General features: G+C 29.9%; 2 protein-coding genes across 2 annotated transcripts; one reads left to right on the top strand and one right to left on the bottom strand.

The window, feature by feature from the left end:
- Positions 1-236: 236 nt before the first annotated feature.
- On the top strand, positions 237-2444 carry LOC147803995 (THAP domain-containing protein 1-like). Its single transcript, XM_087151644.1, has 2 exons — positions 237-679; positions 1785-2444. The coding sequence occupies exons 1-2, from the start codon at positions 609-611 to the stop codon at positions 1978-1980; spliced, it is 267 nt and encodes an 88-aa protein (XP_087007770.1). The 5' UTR covers positions 237-608; the 3' UTR covers positions 1981-2444.
- A 4148-nt stretch (positions 2445-6592) lies between these two features.
- On the bottom strand, positions 6593-11605 carry LOC122269826 (uncharacterized). Its single transcript, XM_043044708.3, has one exon. The coding sequence runs from the start codon at positions 11603-11605 to the stop codon at positions 6593-6595; it is 5013 nt and encodes a 1670-aa protein (XP_042900642.2).
- Positions 11606-18918: the final 7313 nt, after the last annotated feature.

Raw genomic sequence — 18918 nt, 5'->3', positions numbered from 1 at the left:
CTTCAAAATAGCGTTTCAATAAGACATAGTATTAAAATGTTACGTTATTTTTTGTGATTGGTTCATTAATAAATTCTTCATTCTTCGCAAACACAATTCTTGTAAAAAAAATTAAAAAATTGAATCTGTTTTATCAAAAAACTAGATCGTTTTATAAAATATAAATTATAGCGCTTAATAAAATATGAATACAGTGTATTTGTAAAGTGATCCTGACAATAAAAAGGTGTTATTTTCTTTTTTATTTCCTCTGCTAAAAGGAATTAATGAGTTATTTTTATTCATAATGGCTAGTCGAGGAGAAGAAGAAAATATCGAATTACACTGCTTAGGTTAATGTAATTTCGTTCTCCCACCACATTTACGCGTAATCCATCGCCAACTCCACCTGCAATCTCCACGTTTACAATCTACGGTATGTTTTGTCAATACGCTCACTGTAACCGGTCGGCCATATTGGTTTATGCAAAACATTCGAATGCTGCTATCTTCTGCACGTTAAACTTGCTGATCAATGTTATTTTTATCGTTTTTTTTCTATTTCTCGTTAACGATTTTCTTTATCTTACCTTTTAAACAATGAATTTAATTATATTTTGCTTGTAAAAATGACGAACTGCTTTGCATACGGCTGTACGAATCGATGGACAAAGAAAATGCCTGGAATTACATTTCATAGGTAAGTGTAAATTCAATTCTCTTAATCATTTTCTAATTTAGTATTTTTAAATTCTGTTCTTACAATTAACTGTATCTTTAATGTCAGAAGACTAAAGATTTTTTTTCTTCTTCTTAACTATTAGCTATTCATTTCAAACCCAACCTTGATTCTTTTCAATTTTTATTGAAATGAATCAAAATAGAATTTCTAAGTGGCTTATAGAATATCAAAACTATAAAACTAATTGTAGATGAGATAATGTGATTTCGTTTACTTTTATACTGCTTAATTGACAATTAATATGGCATAATTATAGTATCATGTGTTATTCGAATTAGTGGGAATGGTTAAAAGTATTTATTTTATTTGCTACAATATTTTTTGCTTTTATGAAATTTAATCTATCATGAAGAGTTTCTCAAATAACTTTGTGTGTGTTTTTTGTTATTTACTGTTATTGATCATTATTTCGTAATCTAAACATTAAAAATCAGCACTGTTGCTTTTTCAATTGTAATTCCGAACAGTTGCTCTGCTATTAAGTGAAATTTAAAAATATGATCGTAATGTCTAGTTTGTAAACAATTTGATTTTTATTCAACTGCTATTTTATTTATGATCACTCTTGCACTGACGAATGACATGAAATTTTTGAGAGCTTTTAACACACAAACATAATTTAAAAAATCCACCCAAATTGTTACTTTTTTTCACTTTTATAACCTTGGTGGAAACCTTTCGATAAATTTTATAATAGAAAATCCAGTGAACTATAGAAACTGGCAAAAATCTGCCATACTCTCATTTTGCGAACTACTTCAGTTCGTGCATTTTATTAATAATTGATATGCATTTAGTTTAATGAAATAAATTAAAAGTTTCAGTTGTGGGTAATCTATATTGGAGTCGTGGGTTTTAGTTGAGCATAATAGACTGAAAACGGATTATTTGCGCTACTGCATTTATTTTTTTGAAATTATCGACTGGATTAACTGTAATTATCAAAATTTTAATAAAGTTGTTTATAATTGCTAATTATAAATCTTTTGAGTCGGTTCTTTGAAATACTTACGTAATTAACGATTTTTATGCTCATGCTTTTAAGTTGGAATTTTATTTGCAGTTTTCCTAAAGATGAAAATCGTAAACGGTTATGGATCAAAGCTGTGAGACGAGTTAATTGGAAACCTTCTTCGTGTAGTAAATTGTGTAATGAGCATTTCGCAGAAGATATGATTGATAGAACAATAAATCTGCTTGATGGTCTTACAGATTCATTGATTAAAAAAAATTTAGTGAACAAAAACTCTTATTGTTAAATAATTTAAATATTAATTTACTCTAATAATTATTAAGCTATTTATCATTTTCAATATTATTGCAAAAACCATTTACAAGATCGTGACAAATTAAAGTATTAATTCAAATTTTTTAACTAATGCATGAAATGTTTTTTACAACTCCTATTAAAATTCAATTCTTTTCAAATAATGACAATGCTTCAATAGAGGGATATAATTTATGAAGGGAAAGTTTTTCTTCTAAAATTAATAAATGAATGAAAAAATTGTTAACAATAAAGTTACGTTTTTTAAAATTTTTGTTTTTTGTGTACTTTAAAATGTGTGTATAAATAAGTGTATATTTTTAAATTCTTATCACTTGTAATACATTTAATGCAATATTTTACTGTCGAATAACCAACATATATTATTAATATTTGTGTGTGAAGAATTATTATTCTTGACTAATAAACTCTGATAGTACTTACTCTAAAAAAATATGGAAATTGATTGTGTAAAATGTAAAAATAAATAAAATGATTTATTTTTAAGTATTAAAATTATTAAAATTCAATTATTAAAATATTAAAATTCAATATTTCAATTAGCAAAAAATGACTGCTTCAATTGAGGGATATAATTTATGAAAGGGAAAGTTTGTCTTCTAAAATTAATAAATGCATGAAAAAATAACTAACAAAAAAACTGAAGTTTTTTTTTCTTTTTTTTTTTAAATTTTTTTAAGCATTAAATAAAAAAATAATAGTTTCTATGGGGGAGGCAGAGGGATGCGTTTCACCCCTCCTGAAATTTAGACACAAAAATAGTAAAGTAAAATCAGTAATTTAAAAAAAAAAAATTTCAATTTTGAAGCTATTTTTGAAATAGAAAACTTTATATTCCTCTAACATTTATATGCTTTGCCTCTTCTGATATTTAGTTACTCGCCAAGACGAACTCTATTAAAATAGGTAATTTTAGAGGGGAAAAAAAGCTATTCTTTCTCAGCTTTGAAGATTTGCATCAAGTAGAAAACTTTATTCTGTTATGGGCGATTAATATGTTTTTTGACTTTTGGAAAAAGTAAAGTAAAAGTAGAAAAAATATTTTATTTCCAATTTTCACTCTATTTTCTTCCGAAATAGTAATGAGGGGGCGAACATAGTGTTTCGCCCCTTCTGAAATTTCGAAGTGCTCAAAAATAATAAAAATTGATAACTAAAAAAATGTCATCTTTGAATCTATTTTCCAAATAGAAAGCTTTATTTTCTTCTGAAAAAAAAGTGAGGGGTTGAAAAATTTGCTTTTCATCTTCTGTAATTTAGACATTAATAGAATAAAGTCAAGTTAAGTTGGAAATTTTACAAGAAAAGAATTGTTTTGTTTTCATAACCTCGACGATATTTTCCAAATAGAAAACTTCATTTTCCTCTTAAATTATGGTAAGGGGATAGAAAACTTATTTTCTTCTGATTTAAAGTAAGGGGAGCTAAAAAAAAATTTGTATCTTCTGAAATTTAGACATTTGAAATAATATAGTCCAGTAAAATTGCTTTTTTTTTTTTTTTTAAAGAACTTTGAAGTTATTTTCCAAAAATAAAATTTTAAATTAAAGTGAGGGGGTGAAGAATATACTTCACCCCTTCTGAATTTCAGACATTCGCAGGAATAAAGTCAAGTAAAATTTATATTTAACTCTTATTTTTGACTTTAAAGCTATTTTCCAAATCGAAACTTTATTTTTCTCTGAAATTTAATTGAGATAGATGGAAGATAATGCGCGCTTCCCCTTCTGAAAATTTGACATTCGCTACAATAAAGTAAAATAGAATTGAGAATTTCAGGAAAACAAACTACTTTTTTTTCCAATTTACCAGCTATTGAAATAGAAATCCCCCCCCCCGCCAAGAAAAATACTACGGCTTTGTTTCAATTTTTTTCTACATATTACAACTCTTAATTTATTAAAAAAAAATTAAAATTAAAACACGAAAAGAGAAGAGGAGCACATCATAAAAAAACATAACAAGCGTTTAGAAAACTAAAATAAGTATCACTGTTTCGCATCCTTCACTGAGACTAACAAATATATTTTAAAGCATCTTTCGACTGTGGGTGGTATGAAGGTGTTAAAACATTCATACCACCCACAGAGTTGACCCACAGTTATCTGACTCCTCAAAAAATAGCCATCTCCTTTTACACCATGGGAAAATAACCTTTTGCTTCTTTAAATTGCCTTAATCATTTTTATGATCCTGGGCTCTTTTGTGCTTTTGTAAAATGTCCTATATTTACAGTACCATCTATATGTCCCTCAAGTTGTCTTAAACTAGCAATTATCTAGATGTTCTAGGAAAATAGATGTAAGCTTTTAAGGTCCATCCAAGGGGATAACTCTTAATGACATATATACTTAGGTCATTTTGTCAAGAGATTTTTTCTGAGACAAACGTAAAGCGTTGCAGTTAAATTCCAATTTTTAACTCATTTAAATGAACCATTTTAAATTTAGATATAAATTTTCTGTTATCTTTTGTTCTGTTCAATTTTTGAAATTAAAATTTAACTTTAATTAAGAGTTATTAAAATTATTTGCAACTTCCTTTTTTTCAAACATATATCGTGATATCAATAATTCCCATTCTTAATAAACATTTTCTTTGGAAAGCAAGAAAACCTAAAGTAAATTTATTTATAAGGAGGTAAGTAAATGTTTGCATTCATTTAACTCATTTAATACAGTTAAATTTTATATTTATATACTGTTAGAATTCTTTTATAAGAATGGTAACATAAAAATTGCTTTTTCTTATGTTCGTATATAAAATTTATCTTGTATAGTACTTTATGTGATAATATTACTGTTTATTGCGTGCATGGATTTTGCCCTTATTTTATAATTTTTAAATTATTAAGACCCTTAAATTTTTTAAATTGGAACTTCGAATTTTTCGGATTTTTTTATTAAAAAATGAGATGCAATCTTTATTTTATATAAAAAAAATCTTATTTAATTTAATAAAAATACGCATTTAATTTAATAAAAAAGCTGTGAACATCAGCTTAGAAATCCGTAGCAATTAAAATTCATTGCCATGACAAACCATTAAAAGGAATTTTTTTTTTTTAATTAGCAAATATGCTTTGACTTTTTCTCATTTTTTTCATAAAAAAACAACAAAAAAAAACTATTACTCTTTGTCATAATTTTGCCACATATGATTACATGGCGTCATGAATACATAGGCCAAATATTCAAGAACGAATTCTTTTCAAAATATAGCTATATTTTCTAGGGACCTGTCCATATTGGAGTAAGGCAGAACTTTTTTTTTGTTAATCGATGTATAGAGAAAAAATTTCTGTACATTTTTTCAATTAGGACTTTTTAAAATGTGGATATATGTACCGATAGAAAAAAAAAGTCTATAATTTCTTTCAGTTTCCATAACGCGATCAAAAACTTTTAGATTTGAAAATAAAAAATAATTTTCATTTTTATAATGGTTTTGTCTTGAAAAGACCTTCCTAACGGAATAGTAACCGAATTCAACAGGCTTATAAAATTGGCATTTTATGATTAACATTATATTTAGAGGAAACAGATTCGATTTTCTAACCCCCGTACTATAGGAGGTAGCTGTAATCTGGGAATTATTGCCCCAATAATTGGGTCGGGTAAGCTATCCAAAGTTTGGACCCCCATATGCTTTATATTTTTTTCTTCTTCTTTTTTTTTTTTTTTTTTTTTTTTTTTTTTGTATTTCACTACAGATTGAGAGCTTTTTAAGGGAATTGAAAAATTTTTGCACACGGTTATAAAATTCTTTTATCTAAAGATAATTCCATGCAAAAAATAAATTTTAGTAAATATTTATCATTTTTTACTTCATAATAGTTTGATGTTGTTGATCATTTACGTCGCACTAGTGCTGCACAATAGACTATTGGCGACGGTCTGGGAAACATCCCTTGAGGTTTGATCCTCTGTAGAGGGGATGGCACCCCCGCTTCGGTAGCCCGGCGACCAGCACGCGAGGTCGAGCACTTTATGGTAGAACAGTTTAACGAGGACCAATACCGCACACCCTCGGTCCCTACGCAGACTGATCCAAGTGGTCACCCACCCGCACACTGACCGCAGTCAGTGATGCTTAACTTCGGTGATCTGCTGGGAACTATTCTTAACGATCAGTCCACTGTTGCAGAATGATTCAGTGGTGAATGGGTGCATTAATTAAAGAAACCATATTTAATAACAAACAAATTTAATAATAGTAACAATAAAAAATATATGATACGAAAAGGGGCTCTCCAATGAGCCTTCCAAATCAATCCATTGCCTGCCACATAAGTGTTTACAGAATTATATGAGTGAGTGATTACAACGCCCTCTTCTGGTCAGGCAGAAATTTGTAACACTCCCCACCTGAACTCTTTTGAGTTCACTTACCATAAATTTGCAAAACAAAAGTTTTTCAAGAACAATATTAGTTGAAATATAAAAAATTTATCCTTAGCAGAAATTCGCAATAATAATAATTAAATGAATGTTCAATAACAAAGATAACAACATAAAACAATCAATTATAACATATGCATATAATCAAAATATATATTTTACACATTGCAATAAACATTTTGTTTAAGGGTTAATTTCTAAATTACTTACAAGTTGAACTGAGCGTCTTATATCTCCTTTAGGGGTTTTTATCAAAAGAGAACGAATGTTCCCATCTCGCCCCTGATACACTTCCAAAATTCTTCCCAGCATCCACATATTTCTGGGATAACGCTCATCATTGATTAAAACAATATCATTTACCTTAAATGATGTTATCTTACCTGGTGGTGAAGAAATATAAGCAGATCTTAGATGCAGTAAATATTCCCTCCTCCACCGATTCCAGAAATGATCCAATAGTGTTTGTTGGTATTTATACCTTTTAGTTAATGAATCTCTATTTACAATCAAATCATTAGGTTTATATTTAACAACAGGTAAAGACATTAATCTTTTACCAACTAAAAAATGAGAAGGTGTAAGTGGAGAAGGTTCTGAGGGTTCATTATATAGATACGTAATAGGCCTTGAATTTATAATGGCTTCAATTTCCAAAAAGACAGTTTCTAATTCTTTAAGAGTTAGAGAAGATTTACCAATAATTTTCTTTAAACAAGTTTTAACAGTACGTATCTGTCGTTCCCAGAAACCTCCCCACCATGGACTTTTTTCTACAATAAATTTCCAAACAATATTTTTAGATGCAAACATATTTTTTACCTGAGGATCATTAATTTGATTCCACCATTTTTTCAGTTCATTATTTGCCTTTTTAAAGGCTTTTGCATTATCTGAATACAAAATCGAACACAATCCTCTACGAGAAATAAATCTTCTAAATCCCAATAAAAAAGAATCAGTATTCATATTAATAACTAGCTCTAAATGCACAGCTCTAGTAACTGCACAGGTAAAAATTAACAAATAACACTTATTATTAGAGTCAGTAACAAAAAAAGGTCCAGCAAAATCTACACCAGAAATATCAAAAGGAGGTTGTTCTTTAATTCTGTCAGGTGGTAACGGAGCTACCACTTGAGTACCTGGTTTTACCTTATAACGTCTGCATATTAAACAGTTTCTCAAAACCTTTTTGACAAATTGTTTACCTTTGATTATCCAATATTGTTCCCTTAAGTGAGTTAAAGTAGAATCTACACCTAAATGACCTATTTTAACATGAGCATCTAATATAACTAATTCAACAAATTTATCATTAGAAGGAAGTAGTACAGGATGTTTTGTTTTCACATCATCGCTTGAGAACTGCAAACGTCCCTGTAAAAATAAAAGATTATCATCATTAAGTTTACAATTGAGATTGAAAATTTGTGAATGTTTACTCAAAGTATTTTGAGAGAGGAGTTGTTGGATTTCACTCTCGTAATGCAAGAGATGAACAGTTTTAATCCAGGAATGCAAAGCATTCTGAAGTTCAAAAGCACTAATAGGTCCTTTCAACTTCGAAGAATTTGGCTTGGCATTATGGGCAAACCTTTTTACCCAAGCTGTTACTCTCAAAAGTCTAGTAAGATTGCTGTACTTGTTAATATCAATAGACTTTGTAAGAAAAATGTCAGAAGTCTTGTTTTGAGTCAAAGCGTTCACCACAACAGCTCGTTGTTCTTTCTTCACCACATCACTATATTTATCATCAGGCTGGTTGCAAAAATCTACTTTAGGCCACAAGTTGACCGGATGGGACAACCAAACTGGACCGGACCACCACAGGGAACTCGACACGATTTTAAAAGCAGATTCTCCTCTTGTAATGAAATCAGCAGGATTTTCCACACCGCTGCAATGGTTCCAACACTCTGGAAGCGTAAGTGTCTGCACTTCTGCCACTCGATTAGACACAAATGGTTTCCAAAGCTTTGAAGATCCTTTTATCCAGTGGAGAACTATTTTAGAGTCACTCCAATAGTATATCTGTTGAGTGAAATTAGGAAAAACGTTTTGTAAATATTTCCCTAACCTAGCACCGACGAGAGCTGCCATCAGTTCCAATCTAGCCAAAGTCAAAGTTTTTAATGGAGCAACCTTGCACTTAGAAATAATGAATTTAACTTCAATATGTCCTTCAATTGGTGTATAACGAAGGTATGCCACGGCTCCGTAAGCCTTAGGACTTGCGTCAACAAATATGTGAAGAGAAACATCACTAATATCCGCCGTTGAACATAGTTTTCGTTCTATTATAACATAATTGTCCAAATCAGCAATTTCAGAACACCATTTCTTCCACTTTTTTACCAAATCGCTAGGTAAGTCTTCGTCCCACTTTAGACCTCGCTCCCAAATTTCCTGCATAATTATTTTAGCTCTAACTACAAATGGACTAATGAATCCACATGGATCAAAAATTTTAGAAATTATTCTCAACACTTGTCTTTTGGTGGTTCCTGATTCCAAGGAAAACCTTAACTCCTTTAAATCTAATTTAATTTTATCTTCAATAGGATCCCACTTTAATCCTAAGAAACCTGCTCCTTGCCCAAAATCAGTGTTTTCCTCATATCCGTTTTTACGCCAAAGTTCAATTAGTTCCATACAATTAGTTTTTAATTTCCTTAAATTAAATCCGGCTGCGCGTAATATTTCAATTGCCGACGAAGATAATTGATACGCATCCTGAATAGTTTTAGCACCATAATACAAATCATCTACGTATAGAGAATTCAACATTTCATAACAATTCGGTTGATCTACCTTAAATTTCCTAATATGAAATTTTAATACGCAAGCAAGAACAAATGATGACGTAGTTAATCCGAAAGGAAGGCGATTAAATTGAAGTATTCTTTTTGAATTATCTGTTTCATCCGAAAACCATAAAAATTTTAGATAATTTCTATCATCTTCCGCTATTTCTATCATATGATAGGCCTTTTCCAAATCTCCGCAAAATGCGACTTGATTTTCTCGAAATTTAAGAATTATATCCAATAAATTTGGATAAAGATTAATTCCCGATTCAAGAGAATCATTCAAAGATTTCTTATTGTCATTTGCCTTACTACTACAATCGTAAACAATACGAACTCGACTTGTTTCTTTGTCATTCCTAATTACTGCACGATGAGGCATAAAATATCCTGAATTTAAGTTTTCATTTACACTATTCCCAACAATATTGCATTTTATTTGTTCGGAAACAATTTGTTTATACTGATCTAAAATCTCGGGATTTTTATTTAATTTATTCTCTAACGAATCAAAACGCCTTTTTGCAACTTCATAATTAGAGTCCATTTCCAAAGGGGGGCCTAAATTATCCTTCCACATTAATTTACATACGTAACGTTCTCCATTAAATCGCAAAGAATCCTCGAAATTTTTTATCAATAGATTATCCTTTTCAGAAAGACATATTTTCTCATTCGGAAACTCTTCTATTTCCCAAAATAGCTTAAGATCAAATAAAATAGAAGTAGAGTCCATAGTTAAGCATACATTCTCACAACTTTCGGCTGAGTCATGACCCAATTTATTATACCCAGAAAGTAACCATCCGAAATGGGAATTAATTAAACTTACATCTTCGTTTAATTTCATCCTTTCATTATAAACAATTCTCCAAAAAATACCACTCCCTATCAATAAATCGCAATTCGTGGTGTGAAATGAGTCAGCGAGTTCATATCCTTTAGTTTTTAACTCATTCATTAAGAGAGCATCTGGCTTGTTCAAGGTTAAGTTCGAAATGAAATGTGTTACTAAACATTCGATTTCGATCCACTTAGAGCTATTACTTTTATTTATGAGCTTTAAAGAAATTACAGGATATTCTTTTTCGCATGCTTTAGTTTGGCCGAAAGAATAAATTGCTAATTTTTCATAGCGTACGGGTTTTAATTTTAATTCCTTAGTTAATTTCGAGCTTATAAAATTCCTATGTGACGCATTATCCAGAATGGCGTTTGCCAAAATCGAATTTTTATCCGAACAAGCTAATACAGAACATGTTTGTAGAAAAGCTTTATCTTTGCAAAATATATTACTGTGTGAAACAGAAATATTCTCTACATTGATTTTTGAGTTAGACTGATATTTATTTGAGTCAGTATCGTTTTCCGAATCTTTCGTTTTTGTTTCATTAGCTCTATTTACATAATTTTGTGGTTTAAGAGTTTTCCTACAAACTGATTCGTGATGGTATTTAGAATTACATATTTTACATACAATTCCAGATCTACATAATTTACTGTAATGGTTTCTTTTGAAACAAACCCAACATCGTCCGTCAGACATAAGTTTACCAATTTTTGTTTCAACATCCAATTTTTTACAATCAACAGAATCATGCGAATTTACCAAACCACAAAAAATACAAATATTTTTTGACTGAGTATGCAAAGTTGAGGCTGTTGCTACGTTTTTAGGTCTAGAGTAATTCTTTTGATAAGTTTGTCCGCTTTGATAATTTTGAAAGGGGGTACGTTTAGATTCGTAATTTTTGGGGCTACTCATTACAGATTCACAAATTTCTCTAGACTCGACCTCGTTCCTTAAAAATGTCATTATTTCCGAAACTTCACAATTTTTGTTTTTATCACGTTTCCTATGAAATTCTAAAACTAATTCTTGGGGCAATAATTTCAATAACAATGGGTTTAATAAATGACCATACGATCCCTCGGTAACATTTAAAGCGCGTAAATTTCTTATGTTTACCTCGATTTCATCATATAGTTTACGCAAACCTTTAACATAAGATGCGTTTCTAACCGGCTCCAAATTTAGTAATTTAGTCATATATGAATTTATAATGAAATCTGTTCTACCATAACGCTGTTTTAATAGTTCAATGCAAGAATCGTAATTTTTATCGTTTAATTCGAATCCAGCAACAACATTATAGGCAGGGGGAGAAAGAAGGGATTTTAGGTACTGAAATTTTTCAATTTTAGAAAGGTAATCATTTGTACCTATAGCGCTATTAAAGCAGTTAAGGAACTCCGTGAAATTGGAATCACCAGAAAAACGAGGAATTTCTAATTTAGGTAATTTAAGGGCCGAAAAGGTGTGTTCTACAGTTTCACTAGAAGTATTATGACTTAATTCAGCTACATGATTTATTTCCTTGTTCATTTCTTTAATTTTACTTTTTAACTTTATTTTAGTTGAAAGAATTTTTTCATCGTACTCTTCTGATACCTTAATTTCAGTTTTAAATTTTTCTGGATCCGTAATGAGGTCTTCTATATCCGAATCATGTTTTTTAAGAATTTGTTCTTTAGTTTCTAAAAGTTCTAGCAGTTCTGCAAGTGGCGTATCAGTTTCCGCTTGCTCTTCCAAATTTATTCTTTTAATTAATTTCGTTATACCGCTTCTTACACTGCTTCTTTTTTCTATAAGTTTATTAATCTTATCCATTTTCAAATAGTAATATATAAGTGATAAAATCTCCTACCTTGCAATCCAAATCCAAATAATGTACCAAATCCAATAATGAAATAGTCCAATTCTGCAATAATGTCCCAGTTTTGCAAGATCGGGAGTAGTTATACACCGATATTATAATTCCTTTTTGTACTTCCCTTTTGTCGTACAGTCCAATTTTTATTTTAGCGATATTCCCGGCCGATGCACCATGTTGCAGAATGATTCAGTGGTGAATGGGTGCATTAATTAAAGAAACCATATTTAATAACAAACAAATTTAATAATAGTAACAATAAAAAATATATGATACGAAAAGGGGCTCTCCAATGAGCCTTCCAAATCAATCCATTGCCTGCCACATAAGTGTTTACAGAATTATATGAGTGAGTGATTACAACGCCCTCTTCTGGTCAGGCAGAAATTTGTAACAGTCCACTTTCGGACAATAAGCGTCTGAATCTTAAGGCATATAGTTTTTTTTTTTAATATCATTTTAAAGTATCTAATTCCACATGGAAAATACAAAATATGAGCGTAATTGGTTAATTAGTTCTTTAGAAATCGAGTTTCATAAGTACGACTTTTTTAAAATTTAATTTCTCAAGATTAATCGATTTCGCTGAAATTTTGTATTTTGCCATGTGGAATGTTTTGTAATCCAATTTATATGCGAACAAATAACTTGTTTTCATAAACATATTCGCTAACATAATACATAAATAGCTAAAATGACGTTTAGAGATGGAGTACTAAAAGTTTTTGAAAGGGCCTACGCCAAAAATTTTTGCCCCAGGGCCCCGAGGGGTGAAGTTACGGCACTGCTACACACCCTGATGCAGCGTAACAGTTTTAAATTAATTTCTTTGCCTGTTTATGTTTGTAAGGAAAATTTCCGTGATTTGCAGCAGAATAATCGCCTAGTCTGGGCAGCTGCCTGTGCGTAAAAACAAAAGCAACTCAGAGGTACTGGTATCCGACCTCTGCTCAGACGTGCACATGTTTTTTATTTATTTATCATTGTTTTTTTCAATTCCAATTTACAATCCTTTTCGCACCTTGGCGATTGTAGTTTGCGCGACCGATAATGACAACGAATATATTCCCCAAAGTTTTTATATATTTAAGGAAGAAAAAAAACGGAAGCAAAAACGCTATCGAAATCTGTCGAAGCATTGATAGGAAGACGGAATAAAAAATACCAATCGTACTTTCATTTCCTGTTGAAACTTGAAGTGTTTCTCATAATCTCATTCAAGTGCTCTATTTTCTCGGCAAGAAAATAGGTTTTGTTGTTTACAATCCGGTCTATTTAAGTTAATGATTCGTTCGTTTTCGATTGCATTTTTGTTTTTCATCAATTACATGTTAATTTGCAACCAGTTATGCGTATTCATTTTTGACAGGATTCTAATACTGCTTATTCACATTATTATTGAATACCCTATTGCCATTATTCTTGTGGATCTTCCTGGTGCTATTATTTTTAAGATTTGCATCTATAAACAATTATGTTTTTAAAAAATACATGTTTTTCTTGATTGTTTTATTCTTTTACAAATAATATTTCCTGTTTTTATTGTAGCTAAAGCTTTATTTCCTAAAACTATAAATTCCTTGCATTTGTAGCATGGATGACTTTTGACAACTTTTGAACTTGTTTATTTACTAATAAATTTTGTCTACATTTGTCATGTTTTTAATGCCTATTTTTTTAAAAATAACAATTCTGAATTGCTATTGTTAAATAAATACAATACTTATAGTTCAGGGTGCGTAGCGTTTGTAAAAAGTACTTAAAGGTGCTTTTTTGGGGATTTCGTTTTTAAAAGCTTTTAAAGGTGCTTTTTTCAGCTGGTGTTTTTAAAAAGTGCTTTTTTTTTCACAAATAATTTTTTTTTCTTCAGTGATATCTGGTGGATCCCGTGCATTTCACGAAAAATGGGGTGTTTATTTTTGATTCAAAGATTTGGCTACTCGCCCTGTAGTTATGTTTTCATTAAAAAATGTAATTTTTTTAAACTATTTACTTATAATTACATTTGATACGAAATCATTTGGCACTAATTGATTTTATGAAACTACTTTAATACAGAGTTTGCCTTTCATCAAATATAAAACTAATTTTTAATAGGATACAGGTAGTTGTAAAAACCTAAGGGAATGGAAGAAACTTAAAATGTCCAAATATAATTTTTTCACTATTTAATAAATTGTTCAAAAGTTAAGACATTAAATTAAATATAGTGTAAGAAAGTAATATTTGTTTCATTTAATTTTTTAAGAAATATTTTTTTCTTGCTTTAGTTTTTATACAGAATTTTAAAGTGTATAGAGTCTATTATTTTTAATCTGGATTATTATAATCCATATTTTCTAAAATAAATGTGTACTTTTATTTTACTGAATATTCTGTTAAAAGATCATTAAAAATATATATATATGACTGAATAAGAAATTGATTAAAAAAGACAAATATTTTGGAGAATAAAATTTCAACTTTTTAAATTTTTTTAATGCTTACTGCTTTTTTTTAAGAAATAAAATAACAATTGAAATTAAAACAGCGATTTTGTTTTCAATTAATTTTCCTATTTTAAAACAAGCTGATTGAAAACTTACTAATTTTATTGAGCAGTTGACACAACTTTTTAGAGTTTACAGTTACCATTGTTCAACTCCGTGGCCTTGTAATTTTTAACCCAATCCAGAAGACAAGGGAACTCCTGGGTAAGTATTGACAGAAATTTTGCTTTCTTGGAGGACTTCTTGATGGAACTAACCAGCATTCTCGTTACAAGGAGAGGAAAAATACGAAAACCTCCCCTGGTTAGCTTGAAAAATCTGGCTTTTCGTGAGCTGCAGATTTCACTTTGCAATATGCTTACAGAGCTAATTGCAATAAGCCTGAGAAATGACGTCACCAGTGTGCAAGTACTTGAATTTTAGTTACCTTTCAACATATTTACATTGAACAAACTGTATATAAATCGAAGATGACTTAAAATGAATGTTACATATTTTTAAAACTTCGTGTAAAACCTTAATACTAAGCTAGATAAAAATAATTATTCTGACAGTTTGTAGTCTGGTGAGCTCAGTAAGTAGAGGATGGAGATCTCTACTACATTTTTGGAATGAACATATTTTTTTAGTTTCGCTCTCCAAAATATGGGGGTAACGTAAACAGGAAAATGAGCAACCCGTAGATAAGTCAAGAGAGCAAACTGAGTTTTGGCCCCTTAATAGCGCACAGTGGTATAACAGCGAAACCGCTCTTTTCAAAAAAAAATTACTAAGCGCACAGCGGTCAATTTCTGTAATATTTTAACTTTCTGAATCATCACTAGATAGCACCACTACCCTTAGATTATGTCTTCCTTTCAGAAAAATGAAAAGTTTTCCAAAGTTTTTTTTCTTTGCTTCAAAAAATTTTTTTTTCTTGGCCAATAAAATACCGAAAAGTTTTGAAATATATTACTCAAATTTGTTGTTTGTGTGCTCCTTTTGACACATAAAATTTTCCCCAATGAAGATTCCAAAGAAAAGTATTTAAATTTGACATTTATTCTTCCCGGTGCGATATTCCACTATGACTAACTCTGGGGCACTTCTTCGCCAAACTGCGCGATAACTGCTTAATTGTTATGAGCGCATATGTACGAAAGAGTCTGTGGCAGCCCTTCACTGTAAACAAGGAACATCGTCTTTTTAAACTTGATTATCGTTTCTATCGTATTTATTTTTATTTAATTTTCCCCTTCCATATGAGCTTAGTGTTGATAAAAGATGCAAATAATAATTGTTTGGTTGAATACCTGATACACGCAGAAAAGATGCAGGCAAATATTTGGTAACCAATTGCGACTCGGTAAATTCTATTTCGGCCAAAATAATATACATTGATTATAGTTTAAACAGCTTTTTAAATTAAAGTATTCTATTTGCAAGTTTTCCAAAGGATATTAAGTATAATTACCACTTTATTATAAATGTTAAATTTTAAAAACGTAAGAGAATATACCTCTTAGAAACAACTTTTTACCATGCTAATTCTTTTTCCATTCTTGCACATTTTTTCCCACAATATATAAATATTTATTATTACATTCGGAAAAGGAAATCAGATGGTTATCAAATTCATAACTATATTTAAAATTTAATTAATTTAATATGCTTTTATATTTAAAAATTAATAAACACTTAAAATTTATTATGCATAAATACAACTGTAAGATTACCCACCACTAGATGGCGCTACGAGATATGAACAAAACTTAAGAATTAATTAAAAAAGAATCTCTCTCGTTTTAGTGTGGTGTAGAGAGGATTAGAATGTGGTGGGAAGAAGAGAAGCATTTTTGACGATGTCATTTACAATTATTTTTATATACTTAATTTTATGTTTGTGATGTAGCATAATTAGGTGTTTAAATAAATTTGTTTTATACCAAGAAAGGTTTAGTGTGAAAATTATTTCACATTATGAAAATTGGAAAAGAACCTGCAAGTTTTACTGCAACCCATGGATTTTGTTGCTCAAAATACATCAATTGATATCGAAATGTATTTATGTTCGACCAAATCGAATATATTTGGTTTTTGAGGCAAAAAAGCAAGATACAAAATAATTTTTGCATTATTACTATTATTTCTAATTTACCATATCTTTTTCACTTTATAAATTTAAAAAAATTGTAGTTTCACTGAACTGAACATAATCAAAGATAAATGATTTCAAAAATGTTTTATAATTAAAAATTCAAGATAATTTAAATTAATGAAAACAATTAAAAAAAGCACTTTTAAAAGAAATGCATGTGCATGAAAGAAAAGAATTGTCATTTCATTTAAATTTTAGTGCATAATCATTAAAATAAAATGTACTCATTGAGTTGCAGCATATTTAGTATTTCTCTCAACATTTTGTGGTTGTCTAAATGCTACACCATATAATTAAGCATATTCATTTGTGAATCAAGTTCTGTTCAAAATTTTTTACTCTTTAAACAAAATTAAACGTGATCGCACCCTAGTTAGTGTATAATTACAATATTTTATGTTTCACATAAAGATTTAATAAATGTGACTGACCAAGTTTGAATATATGAGAACCATACTGCCCAAAACAGAAAATATCAGTTATTAAGCAAATTCCCTTAGGAAGATATGTTTAGTGACTGTTTACAGGATATTAACTGGAATGAAATGTTGATAATTTCATATTAAAACGGTGAGACTATACTAAGAATCGTTGGGTTTTCTTTTCGAGGGCAACCATTGTTTCTTGCTGGTAAAAAACGTTGGAGGAAATGAAAATAAAAACTAGGCAAAATTTAAGACACTGAACGCAACCATAACGAAATGATTCGTTATTTTTCTGCATTGAGTTTTAAATTAAATTAAAATAAAAATTATTGCTAAGTGTATTAGTTTATCCTTATTCACCATTACAGTAAATTGGATTGCATTTAACTCATTTTGAAGAAATTTTTTATTTAGATTTTAATTACTTTTTATTATTAATATGACTAAGTAAGTATTTAAATAATTGGCATAGATAAAATTGTTCGTATTAATTCAGGTCTTATTTTTGAAATTGATGAGTTATTTTTTAAATTGCAAAAAAGAAATCAAGAATAATTTTCAACAACTGATTGAAATATGGATATATTAACCGTAATTTTTTATAAAAGGTATGGTAATTGTTGTTTAGGTTTAGTGCTAAACTTCTAGATATTAATTATTTTTGCAGCAAATTTATAAAAAAAAAATTTCAACATTTAGTTTTAAGCGGAAATATGATTCTATAGATAAAATCATAAATGGTAGAAATGTTTATTTATCAATATAATGAAATTGCGTTGCGCCACGTAAATACAAACATATAGTTGTATAATTAATTACTGCTCCATTTTTACGTAACTTGAATTAAAAAAGAAGTTGCGTTATATGAAACAATTAACGTGAAACTAAAACATACGAAAAATACAATTTATATATCTTCAAGTAATTTTATTGTTCATTTAAATTAACAATTTTTTGTACATACGAGTTCCACCGATCATTAAATAAACAAACACTACTTGCACTCGTATAAAAAAAATATATAATGGCGGTTGAAGTTTAATCTCGTACGATTCGAGAAAGCGTGAGATTCATTGATTTGGCGTGTTAAGAATTCGCACGCCAAACAGTGCCAATTGGAGTGCCCCAGAGTTAGTCAAAGTGGAATATCGCTTCCCGGTTTCAGAGTGAGGGCACTGTGACCCTAGAGCAGTGTTCCCCAACCTTTTTATCACCGCGGACCTGTCAACGATTGATAATTTTACCACAGCCCGCAGGGGGGGGGGCGTTGATTGTTTATATTTTAGATAATTTTTAATGACATATATTAATTTTAATATATAATTTTTTAATTATATATATTTATATTAATTTACATCATATTAATTTTAATTTAATTGTTGTTGTTGTTAATTTACGTCGCACTAGAGCTGCACAATGGGCTATTGGCGACGGTCTGGGAAACATCCCGGAGGATGATCCGAAGACATGCCATCACAATTTTGATCCTCTGCGGAGGGGATGGCACCCCCGCTTCGGTAGCTCGACGACCTGCGCGCGAAGTCAAGCACTTTACGGTAGCACAGTTTAACGAGGACCAATACCGTACACCCTCGGTCCCTACGCAGACTGATCCAAGTGGTCACCCACACGCACACTGACCGTAGCCAGTGATGCTTGGCTTCGGTGATATGCTGGGAACCGTGTCTTAACGATCAGTCCACTGTGAGACTAATTTAATTGTATTTAAACATGTCTTCAAAACAAAATACATTTACACCAAAAAATAAATAAGTAGTATATGGGGGGGGCTACAGGACACTTTTGCCCTTTCCATATACTACTATTGATTTCCTATTTTTTATATTAAAAAAAAATTAAAATAGGCCTATATTTTACATTTTTATATGAAATATCAGCATATTTAAAAATTCTTATTTTTATATTAATAATTT

This window comes from Parasteatoda tepidariorum, chromosome 9, assembly GCF_982258835.1.
Source record: "Parasteatoda tepidariorum strain Cologne lab strain chromosome 9, Ptep-v5.0, whole genome shotgun sequence".
In the NCBI taxonomy this organism is placed as follows: domain Eukaryota; kingdom Metazoa; phylum Arthropoda; class Arachnida; order Araneae; family Theridiidae; genus Parasteatoda; species Parasteatoda tepidariorum.
Note: the sequence above shows the minus strand (reverse complement) of the source record. Positions and strands in the feature narration are given on the sequence as shown.

What these genes read in the sequence shown, in the direction of transcription:
- LOC147803995 (XM_087151644.1), top strand. Translation starts at nt 609, where the DNA reads ATGACGAACTGCTTTGCATACGGCTGTACGAATCGATGGACAAAGAAA. An exon ending in CCTGGAATTACATTTCATAG is followed by an intron (nt 680 to 1,784) that starts GTAAGTGTAAAT and finishes TTTTATTTGCAG; the next exon opens with TTTTCCTAAAGATGAAAATC.
- LOC122269826 (XM_043044708.3), bottom strand. Translation starts at nt 11,605, where the DNA reads ATGAACAAGGAAATAAATCATGTAGCTGAATTAAGTCATAATACTTCT.